A 17,750-nucleotide genomic window follows, 5' to 3' on the forward strand; every position below is an offset into this window, starting at 1 on the left:
CCAAAGTGCTGGGATGACAGGCTTGAGCCACCGTGCCCGGCCCAAACCTCTTTTTCTCTACAGTCTCAGGTATGTCTTTACCCACAGTGTGAAAATGGACTAATACAGTAATTTGGTACCAGAAGTGGGGGACTGCTGAAAAGATAACCCCAAAATGTGGAAGTGACTTTGAAACTGGGTAAGAGGCAGAGGTTGGAACAGTGTGGAGGGCTCAGAAGAAAACGGGAAAGTTTGGAACTTCCCAGATATTTGTTGAATGGCTTTGCCCAAAATGCTGACAGTGATAGGAACAATAAGGTCCAGGCTGAGGTGGTCTGAGATGGAGATGTGGAACTTGTTGAGAACTAGGGCAAAGGTGACTTGTTATGTTTTGGCAAAGACATTGGTGGCATTCTGCCCCTGCCCTAGAGATTTGTGGAACTTTAAACTTGAGAGAGATAATTTAGGGATCTGGTGAAAGAAATTTCTAAGCAGCAAAGCACTCGAGAGGTGACTTGGGTGCTGTTAAAGGCATTCAGTTTTATAAGGAAACAGAGCATCAAGGTCTAGAAAATTTGTAGTCTGACAATAGAAAAGAAAATCCCATTTTCTGGGGAGAAATTCAGGCTGGCTGCAGGAATTTGCATAAGTAACCAGGAGCCAAATGTGAATCCCCAAGACAAGGCAGAAAATGTCTCTAGGACACGTCAGAGGTCTTCATGGCAGCCCCTCCCATCATAGGCCTGGAGGCCTAGGAGGAAAAAATGATTTCGTGGTCCAGGCCCAGGGTTCCTGTGCTGTGTGCAGCCAAGGGACTTGGTACCCTGTGTCCCAGCTGCTCTAGCTATGACTAAAAGGGGCCAATGCATAGCTCGGACTGTGGCTTCAGAGGGTGGAAGCCCTAAGCCTTGGCAGCTTCCATGTGGTGAGCCTGCGAGTGCACAGAAGTCAAGAACTGAGGTTTGGGAACCTCTGTCTAGATTTCAAAGGACGCATGGAAATGCCTGGATGCCTAGGCAGAAGTTTGCCGCAGGGGCAGGGTCCTCATGGAGAACCTCTGCTAGGGCAGTGCGGAGGGGAAATGTGGGGTTGGAGCCCCCAAAGAGAGTTCCTATTGGGGTACTGCCTAGTGCAGCTGTGAGAAGAGGGCCACCATCCTCCAGACCCCAGAATGGTAGATCCACCAACAGCTTGCACCATGTGCCTGGAAAAGCCACAGACACTCAACACCAGCCTGTGAAAGCAGCCGGGAGGGAGGCTGTACCCTGCAGAACCACAGGGGTGGAGCTGCCCAAGACCATGGGAACCCACCTCTTGCATCAGCGTGACCTGGATGTGAGACATGGAGTCAAAGGTCATTTTGGAGTTTTATGATTTGACGGCCTTGTTAGATTTTGGACTTGTACAGGGCCTGTGCAGCCCCTTTGTTTTGGCCAATTTCTCCCATACGGATGGCTGTATTTACTCAATGCCTGTACCCCCACTGTATTTAGGAAACAACTAACTTGCTTTTGATTTTATAGGCTGATAGGCAGAAGGGACTTGTCTTGTTTCAGGTGAGATGTTGGGCTGTGGACTCCTGAGTTAATGCTGAAATGAGTTAAGACTTTAGGGGACTGCTGGGAAGGCGTGACTGCTTTTGAAATGTGAGGATGTGAGACTTCGGAGGGGTCAGGGAGGGGCAATGATATGGTGTGGCTGTGTCCCCACCCAAATCTCAGTTTGAATTTTAATACCCACTATTGCCACATACTGTGGGAGAAAACTGGTGGGAAGTGAGTGAACTGTGGGGGCGGGTCTTTCCTGCGTTATTCTCGTCATAGAGTTTTATGACATCTGATAGTTTTAAAAACATGAGTTTCTCTGCGCAAACTCTTTGCCAGCCACCATCCACGTTAAGACCTGACTTGCTCCTCCTTGGCTTCTGTCATGATTGTGAGGCCTCCCCAGCCGTGTGGAACTGTAAGTCCATTAAACCTCTTCTTCTCAGTCTCGGGTATGTCTTTATCAGCAGTGTGGTATAAACTGTAAGGCTATCCGTATCACAACACAGAATGGTTTCCAATGATCTGTTCATGGGTTCTTATATGCCAAGACCTACTTGAGAAAATCAACACTTAACATGCAGTCCATCACAACCACACTGTATTCTGTTGCAACTTTCAGACGACCTAGTATCTTAAAAAAAAAAAAGTCCCCTAACAAGAGAAGACTCGTTTTGACATCACTGAATTGGATTTGGGAAACCCGAATGAATTCTGTAGTGATGCAAGATTATTCCATTTGTCAAGCTGGGAAACTACCAAAATGAATCTGTTTTGGGCATTTAACCAGCTATTTGGAATTTTAGCCCACTGTGCTTAAAAGTCACCTCTTTTTGGCAAATAAAACTTTCCTCTAGAAAAAAAAAGGCCTGTCTCTAAACATTACTTCCCATTTTCATCAGTGACCCTCAAAGTAAAAAGTTTTCAATTTTTAATGCTGTATTGAGGTTCTGAAGACTTCTTACATAAAAATAGTTGTGGGTACAGACAGCAAGTGGCTGAAGTGGGACCTGGGCCCCACCACGGAGAGAAGCAGGCAGAAATGCCATTGACCTGCAGTGGGGATCCTGCCAGTGAGGAGAAGGGGGCTTGTGGACCGGGGGCCCTGCCTGACAGACATGCTGTGATACTCAAGAACGCCTCTCCCTGTGGGTCCCTCACTGGGGGAAGGAAATCCACTCTAGGACATTTTTAGAATCTCACAAAAGACAGCAGAGGACAGGTCTTCCCAAGAAGGCTGTTGGAAGGGAAGACAAAGGAGCTAAGAGAAGGTGAGAGAGCATCAAGGAGAATCCACCCATATCAAGAACACACAGGCTCCCACACCAGGGAAGGAGGAGCGCCAGATGGCATGAGACCCCGCACACGCCCCCAGGAAAAGCAGCACAGGGAAACAGCATGGCATGTGAATGGCAACTCAGGCTGAAGAAGCACGTAACCCGAGGAACCTCTGAGCTCTCTGAGCCACAGATGAATCTGGGAAAACAGGAATTCAACAAAGCACAAAAACAAGGTAACACAACCACATGCAGTAGAGGGGGAGGCTGTGAGGCAGGGTCCAGCAGATGCTCTCCCTGTTCCTGTACAGCCATCAGCAGAATGGTGTTTACTAGCTTTTTTCTCTTTTGAGACAAGGTCTCGCTCTGTCACCCAGGCTGGAGCACAGTGGCACAACCATTGCTCCCTGCAGCCTGGAACTCCTCGATGCCCTCCCTGCTGCCAACCCTCACACCTCACTTTCCCCAGCAGCCAGGACCACAGGTGTGCGCCATTATGGTCACCTAATTTTTAAATTTTTTTGTAGAGACAGTCTCACTGTGTTGCCCAGCCTGGTCTTGACCTCCTGAGCTCAAGAGATCCACTCACCTTGGCCTCCCAAACTGCTGGGACTATAGATGTGAGTCACCATGGCTGGCCTGGTTTTTACATATTTAAATGGTTGAAAAAAATACAAACAAAAGAATAATATTTTATGATGTCAAAATTACATGAAATTAAAATGCTAGGCCAGGCACGGTAGCTCACGCCTGTAATCCCAGCACTCTGAGGGGCTAAAGCGGGTGGGTCATGAGGTCAGGAGTTCCCAGCCTGGCCAAGACAGTGAAACCCCGTCTCTACTCTAAACATACAAAAATTAGCTGGGTGTGGTGGCAGGCGCCTGTAATCCCAGCTACTCGAGAGGCTGAGGCAGACAACTGCTTGAACCCAGGAGGCGGAGGTTGCAGTGAGCTGAGATCGTGCCACTGCACTTCAGCTTGGGAGACAGAGTGAGACTCCATCTCAAAAAAAAAAAAAAAAAAGAAAAAACAACAATAAAAAAAGTGAAAACCCTCGTATCCATCAATTAAGCTTCAGTGAAGCCCTGCCACACACACGGGTCTACGACCATCTGCAGCTGCCTCCACACCCCAGGGACAGAGCAGGGGCTGCATACAGGCTGGGCAGCTGCAGGGCTGAAGACATGCACCTTTATATAGAAAGGCTGTGGAGCTTTGCTGTAAAGCTTAGAAAACCAGCTGAGCATCCAAACAATACCGTTGCAGAACCAATGGAATTTAAACTGCAAGGAATAAATAGACATGGCGGAAAAAAGTCGCTGACAGGGAAGACGGACACAGTTCTGCTGAGTGCCAAAGAGAAACACAGAAGAAAGGTGACTCGAACCAAGAGGCTGCGTCCTTCAAGCAGAGACACCAATGCATGGGACAGACGGGAAAGGTGCTCGAGGCACAACAGAAAAGAGCTTCCTGGAAATGAGAACCGAATCTTTGACTGAAAGGTGTACAATATAGTCCCTGAAAAATGGGAAATCAAGTTAATAAAATTTAAGGGCAAAGCGAGACTTCCTCAGATGTTGGGTCAGAAAGAGCATCCGCCTCCCAGGGCAGGGTAGGGAAGACAGGGCTGGCCTCGCCCTTTCCACAGCAGCGTTCAGTTCCACTTCTGAATCCCAGGCAAGCGACTCGGTGCATCATTCCCTGCAAATTGCTCTTTATGTTACAAGGCAGCCGAGAAAGATGTTCAAGCATGAAAAAACTCAGAGAGCAGCACAAGAGCAATGAATGCAAACCAACCAATGAACAAACCCAAATAAGCAGTCACGACCCACCCAGCCGCCCTGGCCCACCCTGCTGTGCCGTGGAAACGGCATCAGATGCCAGTTCCCAGAGACCTGAGAGGCCCACAGCATTACCTGAGAGTTTTATACCCAGACAAGCTGTCCTGTTCACATAAAGGTCAAACGCAGGCATTTTTCAAGAGGCAGAAATTCATGAACTACAGCCCTTGTAAAGACATACTTGTTTATGAAATTCAAATGACCAAGAAAAGATGAATTGAATAAATAACTCAAAAGGAGAAGCTATGGGGAAAAAACAAATCCAGTCAACCATAAAACTAAAATTAAGCAACTGGGGACCAGGCACAGTGGCTCACGCCTGTAATCCCAGCACTTTGGGAGGCCAAGGCAGGCAGATCACGAGGTCAGGAGATCAAGACCATCCTGGCTAGCACAGTGAAACCTTGTCTCTAATAAAAATACAAAATACAAAAAATTAGCTGGGCGTGGTGCTGGGAGCCTGTAGTCCCAGCTGCTTGGGAGGCTGAGGCAGGAGAATGGCGTGAACCCAGGAGGCGGAGCTTGCAGTGAGCCGAGATTGTGCCATTGCACTCCAGCCTGGGCGACAGAGCGAGACTCCGTCTCAAAAAAAAAAGCAACCGGGGAATAACAGAAAGCAAATACTATCTATAAACTCTCATAATATAAAAATATTTCTATAAAGGAACCAAAGTCAAAGTCATATATATATAACATATTAACTGTCCTATTCACTCTTCAATATATTTCTGTATCAGCACATTCAAATCAATCTTACATTTTAAATGGCTACACAACTAAGCAGCTCTCATATCCCCGTGGTGACAATGCAGCAATGCACACGGCACAATGTTTCTTTCAGAAGGCAACTGCTCGGTCACTGGTAATCCTTTGAACAAATGCATATACTTTTTGAACTAGCTGTATTTTCTAAGATTTTTATCTGCATATAGGATTATACCGTGTTAGTGCTTAAAAGCAGTAAGTAATTGGCAGGGCACAGTGGCTCATGCCTGTAATCCCAGCACTTTGGGAGGCCGAGGTGGGTGGATCACTTAAGCCTAGGAGTTTAAGATCAGCCTGGGCAACATAGCAAGACCCTCTAGAAAATTCATCTAAAAAATCAGCCAGGTGTGGTGGCACATGCCTGTGGTCCCAGCCGCTCAGGAGGCTGAGGTGGGAGGATAGCTTGAGCCTGGGAGGTTGAGGCTGCAGTGAGTCAAGATCATGCTATTGCACTCTAGCCTAGGCGAAAGAATGAGACTCTGTTTCAAAAAAAACCAAAAAAACAAAAAAAACCCCCCAAAAACGAAGAGTGTTCATTACAGTATTCAAATAGCAGAAGTAACTGGAAATCACAAATTATCAAATTATCAATTAATGGAGGGCTATTTCATAATAAATCTATACGACAGGATACTAGGCAGCTGCTACAGCGAGGAGAGAGAGATCTACAAGCGCTGTTATACAAAGATGTTCGATAGATATTAAATGCAAAGAAAAAGTTGAAAAACTCTAACAAAAATCAGGAAAAATATACAGCTTTAAAAAACATCTACAATGACAACCTCTCAATGTTCTCCTGACCTTTTTTCAGAACTGAATTCTTTAGGCATAAAGGAAATTTTCATCCGAAGTTCCACAGTTACTTCACTTTTAGATTGCAGGCTCTTCTGTTTAAGTAAAATTAAGTTTATTTTCACTTTAACGTAAGTATTTCTAGAGACACAGCCAACATTTTAATTGATATTCGTGCATAAAGATGATCTTTGTGTTTCACAGATAACAAGCTTCTTTCTTTCCTTTTTATTTAGCACGATTACCTCAGTCTTTTCCACTTTGCTAATGATGTTCACTAATGGCTATTTCTGGATGGTGGAATCTTGGGTAATATTTTTGCTTTCTTTCTTCTTCTCTTGACATACAATAAAACCATTTTAAAAAATGGGTTTGGAAAGTAAGAACTTCAAGGTCATGATTTGCAGAAAAAATATACCATAAACAGCAAAGACACATTTAAAAAACCAGGACCAAGCTAGAAAATATCTATAGTAGCCAAGTGCAATGGTTTAATTTCACTGCAGATATTTATAGAATAAATATTAAGAAAAACTGAGTTGGCATTTTATTTAAAAAACCATAGGCTATCACAGTGGGCAGTATTTCACTATTACTGCCGCCTGCATAATTAATTTTATTATTTATACTCTTCTGTAAGGATTTATAGGTAAATAGCAGGAGACAACTAAGTAATGAAAAATAAAGAGCATGAAAAGTGGTTCATTGTCAGGCTAATTAATACATGAAATAAATTGTTAGTTTTACACATCCATATTTAATGAGCTTCTAGGAAAACCATTTTATATACATATATATATGTAAAATTCTGCTGGACTTTAAGGAAAAAAATAGATGCTTTTCTTCCCAGGCTGCCAAAATGTAGGAAAATCTCTATCAGGAGGAAGTAAGTAAGAAAGAATGACCGAGTATATCCTAAAGTAATTATTAAACACCAGGCCATATGAAAGCCAGAAAAGCTTAGTGACCCAACAGCCCCCGTGAGACACAGCAGTACTGGGCATGCAAGTCTTCACGGGGAAAAGGATGTCACAGGGACCGCTTCCGCCTAAACTAAATACACTGGGCAGATGAAACACCTCAAAATTATAAAAGCACGTATTATTAAAATACAGAATTGTAAGGAATTAATTCAGAATACTAGTGTAGTCTCAAAATAAGCACCATGTCAATCTGCATGTTTTGAGGTGACGAGTCACGCTGAAATATTCAAGCAGCACAAACGGGCAGGTGAGACTGCAACCTCACCCTTCCAGTTCCCCCTCTGTGCTGGCCACTGGTCCTTCTCACCTGTCCTTTTAGGTGCTGATACAGAAGCACGTACAGACACTTCCCTCCCCTTCTGACGTGAACAGACCACCTCGTGCTGCCCTCCCCTTGAGTCACCTCGTCTCCATCCTCAGGAAGAGGCATTCCGGCGGGCAGCCCTGCAATACTCGGGTCCTGGCTCACCCCCAGAGCCCTGCAGCCCACTGCGAGCGCGCACCAGAGGGACTCCATTAGTCCTCCACCGAGGACGTGGTTGTCTCAGGCTTTTGCTACTACTAAAATCGTACTCTGATGAATATCTAGTGGCTACATAGCCATGTTCACCCACACGTTAGTAAATGAGAGCAGACATCCTGGGTTGGAGGCATGTGTGTTTCAGACCGATTGCCCGCTGGCCCTCCACATGTACCACATCGCTGGTACAAATCTACACCCCCACCAAGAATAAATGCCTGTCACCTTTTCTTTCTCTGCTTAAGTGACAGCTGAAAAATGGCACGTCATTGTAGGTTTCCTCTGCATTTACTTAATCTCTATTATTAAGGTACCCAAACTTGCATATACAAAATAACATTCTAACAGCCTAGAAATCTTCGTCTTCTCCTAAGTCTTAGACCTGCAGAGCGTTCTGTGTGCCTGTGAGTGCGCTCCTTTCTACTGTAATACGAAGCCTCCCATCCTAACACATTCGCTGCAGCTGAGCTGAACCAAAGCGCTGGAGTGGTGGTCACTATACGGATTTCAGGCTCTGCGGTCGACAGACACAATGTCTGTGAGACGCAGTGAGGGTGAGCCTGTAAAACCGTACGGGCTTTTTTACCTCTGTGATTTATTCACACTGAAGATCATTCTTCTACTGGACTATCAGAATTTTTTCCTATTTGATTGTAAAAGCTGTTTAGACATACAGGCTTTTTTTTTTTCCCCTCAAATTTTTTAAAATTAGTTGAACATAACTGCGGACTGAAAATAGATGATTCTTCATTCTGCTGAAGCATCCTTACTTTCCTAAGAATTTCCACAACTGGCATTTACATCTGGAAGTGACTCTGATACTGGGTAAAAGTGAGGCTTTAATGTGATGTTTTCCAAATAGCTCTTCGTGTCTTAGAACATCCCTTCCTGTTAGCTTGGTGTTTCCTTTTCTCTGTCCTTATTTTTATTTGGATCTGTTTCTGGGGACTCATTCATCCCCTCCCACTGCAGGGCCTGTGGATTTCTGTGCTGGTGCCGCCTTGTTTGAGACACATGCAGAAGCTTCCTGGCTGGACTGACAGCTCCATCTTGCTGGGTTGGCCGGTGCCATGACAAATACCAGGGTAGAAGGGGCATCTCTTCAGAAGCCTGGGCCTTTTTGCTTTTAACATTAGAGTCTTTCTCTTATTTTTTCCAGTTAAACTTACTGTAATTACGTTTGATGAAAATTTATGCAAACGTAAAACTTGAGTGAGAGATGAGAATGATCATTTCTGTGAAAATGAAGCTGAATACTTTGAGAAGATGGACAAAAAGTCACCTGCTTTAAAAAGCCATAGTGCAACTTGAGGAGGGAGAAGTAACCATCAAGTCCTGGAACTACTGTAAGTCCAGCATCACTTTACAGAAACTCAGACTGGAGGTCAGGGCTCTGCTGGCTGGGTGCAGCTCATGTGAGGACCACAGGACGCCAAGACCAAGGGAACAGCACGAGCTGAGGCCCAGCATATGTTCATGGTTTGGGTCCACACACAGCATGTGTAGACCTGTTTTAACCGCCTATTTTGCTTAAAGCGCCAACTACGAGGCTCGAGAGACCTTCGGTGGCAGCATAACACTTTATGATCACATCGACCCTCTATCATTTGTTTCTCAACCTCTCCCTGGGGCTCACAGGAGCAATGGGAAACCTCCCAAACGTTCCAGAATTAACTGGTGTCCCATTCAGAATGCGACAGAGTGCTTCTGCTATTTAAATTAATACCCTAATGGTACAAATGGGAAGACTGAGGCCTACAGAAGCAAAGCAAAGGGCTCAGCGTCATCCAGCCACAGCAGAGCCCAACTGCAAAGGCTGTCCCGGGAAAGCGCGCACAAATCCTCCGTCGCGGGCGTGTAGGAAGGAGGCACGGCCCATGCCTACGACGGCTCTTTTCGCTCGGGGAGGTTGTGGGGACTTGATTTTTCAGTTTTGTCATTTTCAAGTTTCCTTTGTCCCTCAAACCCAAATACTTGTCACTGCTTCCAGCCAGGAAAGCCTCTCGCCAGCTCTCTGGAGAGTCCGAGTGCCTGTGGCCACGCGGCTCCACTGCTGCCTCCCACTTTTGTGACTGTGTGGCAACAGCTCGCTGCTAAGGTTATGTATGAGCGTCACCTTCATGGGCAGTCGCCTCCGGCCTGACCTGTCCCTCTCTCGGAGCAGGCCCCCCTCACCGCCCCACCCCGCCCCCACGCGCCATGCCAGCTGAGGTGGTATCTGCGGCTGCGGCAGCAGCGTCGTCATGTCTGAATGCCTGCTCCTCAGCATACGTGTGTGCATACACGTGCGCACGGACAGAGAGCTCGTTCATCTCACATGTCAGCTGGATCCAAGGTACCTGTGCAGGTGATTTCTCCCAGGAAGCACCAGGTGCTTTTGGAACTTCTGCTCTTCACTTTTCCGAAGTTACTCGGTGAATGTTCCTGGGATCCCCGTGGCCCCTGGATCGAGGTGTAGGGAGCATGCTGGCCAGTAAGACAGTCCCAGCCTTTGCCTCACAGACCTCCAGGTCCACAGGGCATTCACACATGCACAAGCACACACGACTGTGTAACTCAAAACCGTAACAGGCTCTACAACAGAAGTGTGGTAACACAACAATGGGGCCCCAGCTTATAAGCGGGGAGTGCGTGGGGCGGGGTGGCTGCCTCTCTGACCTCCTGGTCACTCTCTGTTTGATCATAAGTCCTCTTCTCATTTCCCCTGCACATCCATTTTAAAGTCCTCTTGGCTTAGATCATGGCTAGCCCAGACACTCATTCTTGTCTTCGTAAGAACCCAAAGTCTGTAACTTTGTATTCTAAGTGGTGGGAAAAACAGGAACCCAGCGTGTGGCCTGTCCTACGTACGAGCCACACCCAGCCCAACATCAGCCTTCAAGTCCTCGAGGGCGGCAGGAGCCAGCGATGAACACGCTCTCTGTGCCAGGGGCCACCTGGCGGCCACCATGGCAGAGGCTCTGAGCTTCCCCAGCCTCTGCCACAGGTGTCACTATCACCTGAGCTGTCGGGCCTCAGTGCCACATGGTGGGCACTCACCTAGGACAGGAGCAAAGTTCCTGAATGGTGGTGGCAAGCCACGCACGGGGCGCTGAGCTGCTCCCATGTGTGTGTTTAGGGTCTTGTTTGTATCTAGGAGGTAAGTCAACTGGAGACCATGCCCTGGAGGACGAAGCTGCACGGGGAGTGAAGGGGCAGGTGCCAGGATCGAGGCCTGGGAGGGCTACTGCGCTGTGGCAGGAAGACAAGCCCGAACACACATTCTGCACACCTCAGGGCCCACTCCTGCCTGTCCCCCTACCTCACCAAGCCTGTGACCCCAGGGCGGGGTCCTCTGTCCCTGTCATGAGGAGACTGTATGGACTGCTGTTTCCTTCTGGGCTGTCACAGACGCTGTGACAGGCCTCTTCCTCTCTCCAAGAATACGGCTGCAGTCTGTGAGCCCCCAAGAAACACAGTGAAGAAATCCCCCTAGAACACGGAGCTGCGCCCACCTCCAGCCTCGGCTCCACCGCTCAGAGGCGAGGAGAAAGCCCTGCTCCTGTGGCCCTCTGAGCACTGGGGCAGTGCAGGCGGGGCCCTGCCTGGATCTCAGGATGCATGCTGTGCTTTATGATCGTGAAATTTCCTCCTACAAACGACAAACTGCCGCTCCCTGCAAAGCTGGTAGGAAAATCCTAAGACCCTCAATGTGAAAGGCACCGTATAGGCCTGCCAGTCCACTCCTGGCTCCACAGGTCAGGAATGGGAGGAGGAGATGGCAGAGATGCACACGAGAAAGTTCTCGCAGGGCAGGGTGAGGAGCTCCTGACGATACGCACCTTCCCAGGAAGTCCCAGGGAGACCGCGCCATCCCCAGCCCACTCTCATAGAGCTGATGTTTCAAGTCTATGGCCAAAACGTCCTTTGTCTTACAGTTGGCAGTGGTTTGAAACGCGGGTCACAGAGCTCTGCTTTCATCGTGGGGCATGAGTCTCTGCAGGCTTTAAACCACGCCCTCCCTCACACGCAGTTCCTCTGTCCTCGGGAAAAGTAACTGGGTGCTGTGGAAGCTGACGTGCTTGACGGACACTAGCCCCACCCCTTTCCAGACCCCACGGGGCCCCAGGTTTGCCCCAGCTGCGAGTCTCCCAAAATGTTATCAGTAATGTTAGTAATTTTCCAGATAGCTTTCTCTCCAGTATCCTACTATTTCCCCAAGTGCAAAGCCCACAGTTTAAGTCCTCTTCTGAAAATTACTTTAATGTCTCTGACGGTTGTGCCTTCTCTGTAGAAAGCTGGCTGTTTAATAAACAAACCCCTGCATGCCCAGAGCATGGAAAATCACACATTAGAGATACAGGAATAACAGGCTGTATACAAAACCCCGTGGGACAGCACTTCTATGAACACACTGGGTACATCAGGGGGAGACGAGGAGCAAGCCAAGAGCAGCCAAGGGCAGCATAACACGCAGACCTGCTTCTCAAGCTCTCCTGAGCAGGGCTGGGTGGGCCCAAGACAGAAAGGGGCCCCTCAAACCTTCCTCTGTGCTGGCTGAAGCAGGAATTTCAAAACAGTCCACCAACTTCATACACGACATTCACAAAGGCTCGTCAGACACAGCCCATGAGTTAAGGTCTTTTCTTCAAGTAGCTCAGAGGCCTGAGAAGGAACTTCGGGAGATCTGTACAGGCCTGGGCTTGCCACAAACTCAGGTCAAGGCACAGGCTGCTCTTGTCCTCACTGTCACAGCATTTCAAACACGACGGTTATTCTATGAACTTTGTATTTTACCTTGTTTCTTAAGTATAATGGCCACATGGCTGGGTGCAGTGGCTCAGCTTGTAATCCCAGCACTTTGGGAGGCTGAGGCCGGCGGATTCCCTAAGGTCAGGAGTTTGAGACCCGCCTGGACAACATGGTGAAACCCCGTCTCTACTAAAAGCACAACAATTAGCAGGGTGTAGTGACGAGTGCCTGTGATCCCAGCTACTTGGGAGGCTGAGGCAGGAGACTTGCTTGAACCCAGGAGGTGGACGTTGCAGCGAGCCGAGATTGCACCACTGCACTCCAGCCTGGGTGACAGAGACTCCATCTCAAAAAAAAAAGTAAAATAGCAATGCATACCCAAAAACATTAGGAAAATGAAAAAAGTATGCAGAGAAAAAAAATCAACCAAATGCCAATCTGAGAGGTAGCTCTGAGCCTCATAGTTATTTTTTGCACAGCTCTCTTCAGTTTATTATTTTAAGCATAGTTGAGATCCCACTGCATTAATACTTTTGGAAACTAACTACATATAATGAATGTAAAAATATTATCTTGAACTTTAGCATGACGGAACTCAACCCAAAAACTATGACCAGTGTTCCCTCTATTTGAACTCTATTTGTAAATAAATGCTATTACCAATGACTGATTACAAACCAATAACCACAGAGTAGTCAGCCCATGAATTACAGGTAGTTCCCTAATCATGACAAACCTGGGTAAAGCAATGACTGCTGTCTCCACCTGCAACTGCCAACAACCCGCCACACAGGACCCCAAATTCCGCAACAACTTCACTGAAAACCCAGGAAGGTGAACACAAGGTCATGAGGGACTTTCATCCACGAAACTTCAACAGCACACAGAAGCATGAGGCAGGCAGAACAAGATACTCAAAGGGTAGCAGAGGAAGACGGCGGGCAGAGAGGCGTGTGTCAGTGAGGCACCCTGGAACCTCTGCAGATTCCGCAGCAGCCGCACAGCCCGGGCTTGCATGGTACTGGAGGACCCTACTACTGCCACGCCACAGCCACTCATCCCATAAGGCTGAGCGCCTGAGTACAGGTTTATACTGATTTCTGCTGGGTTTTACAGTGATTTAGAGCCAAAGTTCTAGCTCTTGGCTCTTCTTGGAAACTGGATGAGGACACCTCCCCCACCTTCTGAGCCTCCAGATCCAAGATGGGTGGGGCTGTGGTAGTGGCCCCGAGTGCTCATGGAGGAGGCTGTAGGCGCTGTGCTAAGTAAGGGCTCTGACCCATATGGCTGACGCAGGAGCGTGTGTCTAAAACCCACAGACCCTAACATCAGACACGCGTGCTTTCCCCAGCCTCCAGGCACCCAGCCGCCTTACTCTCACATGTGTGTGTCCGCTCCTCTGGCTGTGTTGAGGGGAGATCATGTTTCAAAACAACGGTACTGTATTGAGGGCAGGAGAGGGCGCCCCTACTGGAGCACGTGCAGTCCGGAGGGTGGGGTGGGGCACCGTCAGTGCCCAGGGTGGTGGTAGTCAGGGGCCTGAACAGACTAAGTCTGGGGCTCCTGCAGAGGCTGTCATGGCTCCTCAGTGGTCTTGGGCGCCAACAGCAGGTGGGGAGAAACCAAGGTGTGTGGGCTCTGGTCACCCTGGGGTGAACCCTTGGGAATGTGCCCAGCCTTCTGACCCAGACAGCTCACGATGCGGCCCCAGCATGCCTCGGTTCAGATCACGTTCCCCCTAGACCAGGGGATGCTGTGTGTCACAGAACGGCCACTATCGGCCAGCTCCACCATCCTGCCTGGCCCTGCGGGGTCTGCACGTAGCTGTTCTACTAGTGATTAACACGGCAAATAATCAAGGTCAGCTCGCCCTGAATTTCTAGTCCTCTGCTTTGCAACAGCTTCAGGGATCTAGTGGACGTGCACGGACAATGCATGTGGCTCAAGCAAACTCAACGACAGGCTTGGAAAAAGGAAAGGAGGAAGCAGAGGGATAGTCCCTCAGTGGGCAGGCATCCCGGGCAGAGCCCAGCGCCCCATGATGCCAGGGCAGCAGCTTCATAGGCTGCCAAGTGGGGCTCAGGACTTAAAGGTGTGCGGTCGTCTATCCAAAAATTCATGCAGTGAGGACTGGGCGTTAGGAGTGATCTACAGAGCACCTCAGTTAGCTGGCTGCCTACACCATTCAACACGCACCTCTGTAGCAGTAGAGATGATCTTTGATTTAAATATTCAATGAAATTTGATATGACTTGATTTAATCATTTAAAGACAATCTCAGCTTTAAAAGTTTTTTGGGGGGACACATGCAGAAAGTTCACTCAAATAACTAATCTTTTAAAGTCTAAAAACGTTTAGTATATGCTAGTGCTAAAAGGGAAAAGCGAAGAACACAGCTGTGATGTTTACAAAAGATTGTCCCAAATAAAGAGGAGCTCATGTTTTAACAACTCATCTCTGGCTGAACTGAAGAATATAAGCTTTACAAATGGAGTCAGGGAACCAGATGTGCCTGGGAAGCAGACTCAGCAGGTGGTTCCTCGGTTCTGCTAAAGCTTCCTCATTCCGTATTTAACCTCTGAATAAAACAATTACAAAAAGACATGACGCTGGAACCAAGGCCAAACACTTTCAAATGATCTCCTGCATGGACCTTCAAGACTTACCTTCGATTAATACCATAAAATAATTGCAATCAGTGAGAAAAAGAAATGTAATTCCTTTACATATGCATATAATATGCTGTCTTACACTGCAAGGCTTTTTTTTTGGAGAGAGGGTACTGCTCTATCGCCCAGGCTGGAGTGCGGCAGTGTAATCACAGCTCCCTGCGGCCTTGACCTCCTGGGGCCAAGCCATCCTCTCGCGTCAGCCTCCCAAGCAGATCAGACCACCATGCCCAGCTACTTTTTTTATTTGTTGTTGAGATGGGGTTTTAGTATGTTGTCCAGGCTGGTCTCAAACTCCTGTGCTTAAGTGATCCTCCCACCTCAGCCTCTCAAAGTGTTGGGATTACAGGCACCAGCCACCGCGCCTGGCCTGCCGTGGCCTTTTTAAAGAAAGCACCTGTGTTAGACAAAACTATGCGTCTCCCATTCTCCCTGCTCTTAACAGCATTTGGCTTCGTTTAGGGCAGCAATGTGTTTCACGGAGGCCCCACTGCCCAGCCTCTGCTGCAGGTGGGGAGACCACGTGACACCACGTTAGCCACTGAGAGGTAAGGGAAGCCACTAGGTATGGCTTGGGGGGAGATATTTAAAGAAGGGCAGAGCCAGGGCCAGGAGCAGCGACTTGAGCCTGTAATCCTAGCACTTTTGGAGGCTAAGGCAGGAGGATTGCTTAAGCCCAGGAGCTCGAGACCAGCCTGGGCAACACAGTGAGACCCCATCCCTATCAAAAAATCAAAATTAGCCCAGAGTTATAGTGCCTGTAGTCCCACCTAATAGGGAGAGTGAGGTGGGAAGATCGTTTGAGTCTGGGAGGTAAGGATGCAGTGAATCATGCTTGCATCCCTGCACTCCAGCCTGGGCAACACAGTGAAACTCTGTCTCAAAAAAAAAATAAAAGAAAGAAGAGGCAGCCAACTACATTTGCCAGTCCTTCCTGGAATGCAGAACTAATGCTGGAACAGGGCAGCCATCTTGCTGACATGGGGCCAAGCAAAGGAAAGCCTCATGGCACTCCCCACTGGGGCACGCGCTGGCTCTGGGCTGCCTGCTTCCAAACTTGCTACACTTAGGACAGAACACTTGGGGTTTAGAGCCCTGCAGCTGGCTCTGTCACGGGCAGCTGAACACAGGTCAGGATACACACAGTGAGTACTCACAGTCTGCCGTGTACTCCACCTGGGAGGGCTGCACAGGCACACCATCTGCGTTGTGTGGGGTGGGAGTGGAGCTGTCAGCCTGCGCCTTACGAACAAGCGCTGCAAGGGGATGATCTGGGTCCACCACCTTCAAGGGCTGAAAACAGAGAAGACACAGCCTTAGCATTCAGTATTCCGAACCACACGGAACTCTTCTGCTACCAAACGCTCACCTCTAGGACACAGGGTACATGCCTCAGAAAAAACACACACACGCACGCACCCATGTAGGTCCTAACTAGTTGTGGCCAAATGCCCCAGCTGGCTGTCTCAGAGGAACTCAGTAAACACAGGCTTTCAATTTCCAAAATAACTATCAAGAAAAGGACAGATGAACAACTAAGTCCAGTTTGACACCAATTAAACCCCATGCAAAACTTCACACTGTTTTTCCTTACAGGAGTTTCTGATTTTTAATCACCAACAGCTTTTCCAGTCAAATCAATCAGCAATCATTCCCACAACAGGTCACCCACACTGCACAACTGCTGAAACTAGATGCTTAACTGCTGAAAACTAGACGCTTAAATCTAGTAGACTCCTGTTTTTTATGTCGCAAATGGCAGAGTGGTGTGAATTAACCACAAGATACTGCTGAGTGGTTTCTTCACACAGATGAGGAGAATTAGAAGTGGAAACATTTATTTAAAAACAATCTATGACGGTAACAGAGGACTTGAAGATGCATACATTCTAATCCTATAAAATCTAATCCTACGATAAAATCACAACTAAATAATTTTCTTTTTTTCTTTTTGAGACACAGTCTCACTCCGTCTCCCAGGTTTGAGTGCAGTAGTGTGATCCTGGCCCATTGCAACCTCCACCTCCCAGGTTCAACCAATTCTCATGCCTCAGCCTCCTGAGTAGCTGGGATTACAAGTGCACCCACCATGCCTGGCTAATTTTTGTATTTTTAGTAGCGATGCGGTTTTGCCATGCTGGCCAGGCTGGTCTTGAACTCCTGACCTCAGGTGATCCACCCGCCTCGCCTCCCAAAGTGCTGGGATTACATGTGTGAGCCACCGCACCCGGACAACAGAACAATTTCCAAGTCTTAACCAACACTCTACTTATTCTAAGTATCTCAGAGAGTAAAACTGTAATGAAATGATAAAATTATGAGCAAATGCTCATGAATTTTATTAGATAGGTAAGAAACCAAAGAAGCAGATGCTTTGTCACCCAGCTAAAAACAAAAATGCAAATACACCTCAATGATGGTAAAATAAGATACAACTGTAACACACGAGAATGACATGCTTCCAATTTTCCAAAATTACGTTAGCAGTTTTGTGGTGCATAAAAAATACAGTTCAACAATGAGATAAAAACCTTCATCAGCTCTTCAAGGCGGTTACACTTCTTGGAGGCAAAGAGAGAGGGATGCAGGTAATTCCCATCTTCTTCATCATCATCATCTTCATTGTCAGAGCTGACTCCTGATTCTGAA

At 47.8% G+C, this 17,750-nt stretch overlaps 1 protein-coding gene across 2 annotated transcripts in view; it reads right to left on the reverse strand.

Moving 5' to 3' along the window:
• The window catches only part of SFSWAP (splicing factor, suppressor of white-apricot family), a 92,570-nt gene that overhangs the window by 57,421 nt on the left and 17,399 nt on the right, over positions 1–17,750 (reverse strand). For both annotated transcript variants that reach the window (XM_011961120.1, XM_011961110.1), the window contains exons 6-7: positions 17,633–17,745; positions 16,259–16,394 (exon numbers count right to left, since the gene is read on the reverse strand). In XM_011961120.1, the coding sequence (XP_011816510.1) occupies positions 16,259–16,394; positions 17,633–17,745 (249 nt within the window). The remainder of the gene's footprint in view (positions 1–16,258; positions 16,395–17,632; positions 17,746–17,750) is intronic.

This window comes from Colobus angolensis, unplaced genomic scaffold, assembly GCF_000951035.1.
Source record: "Colobus angolensis palliatus isolate OR3802 unplaced genomic scaffold, Cang.pa_1.0 Scaffold115, whole genome shotgun sequence".
NCBI classification, from domain to species: domain Eukaryota; kingdom Metazoa; phylum Chordata; class Mammalia; order Primates; family Cercopithecidae; genus Colobus; species Colobus angolensis.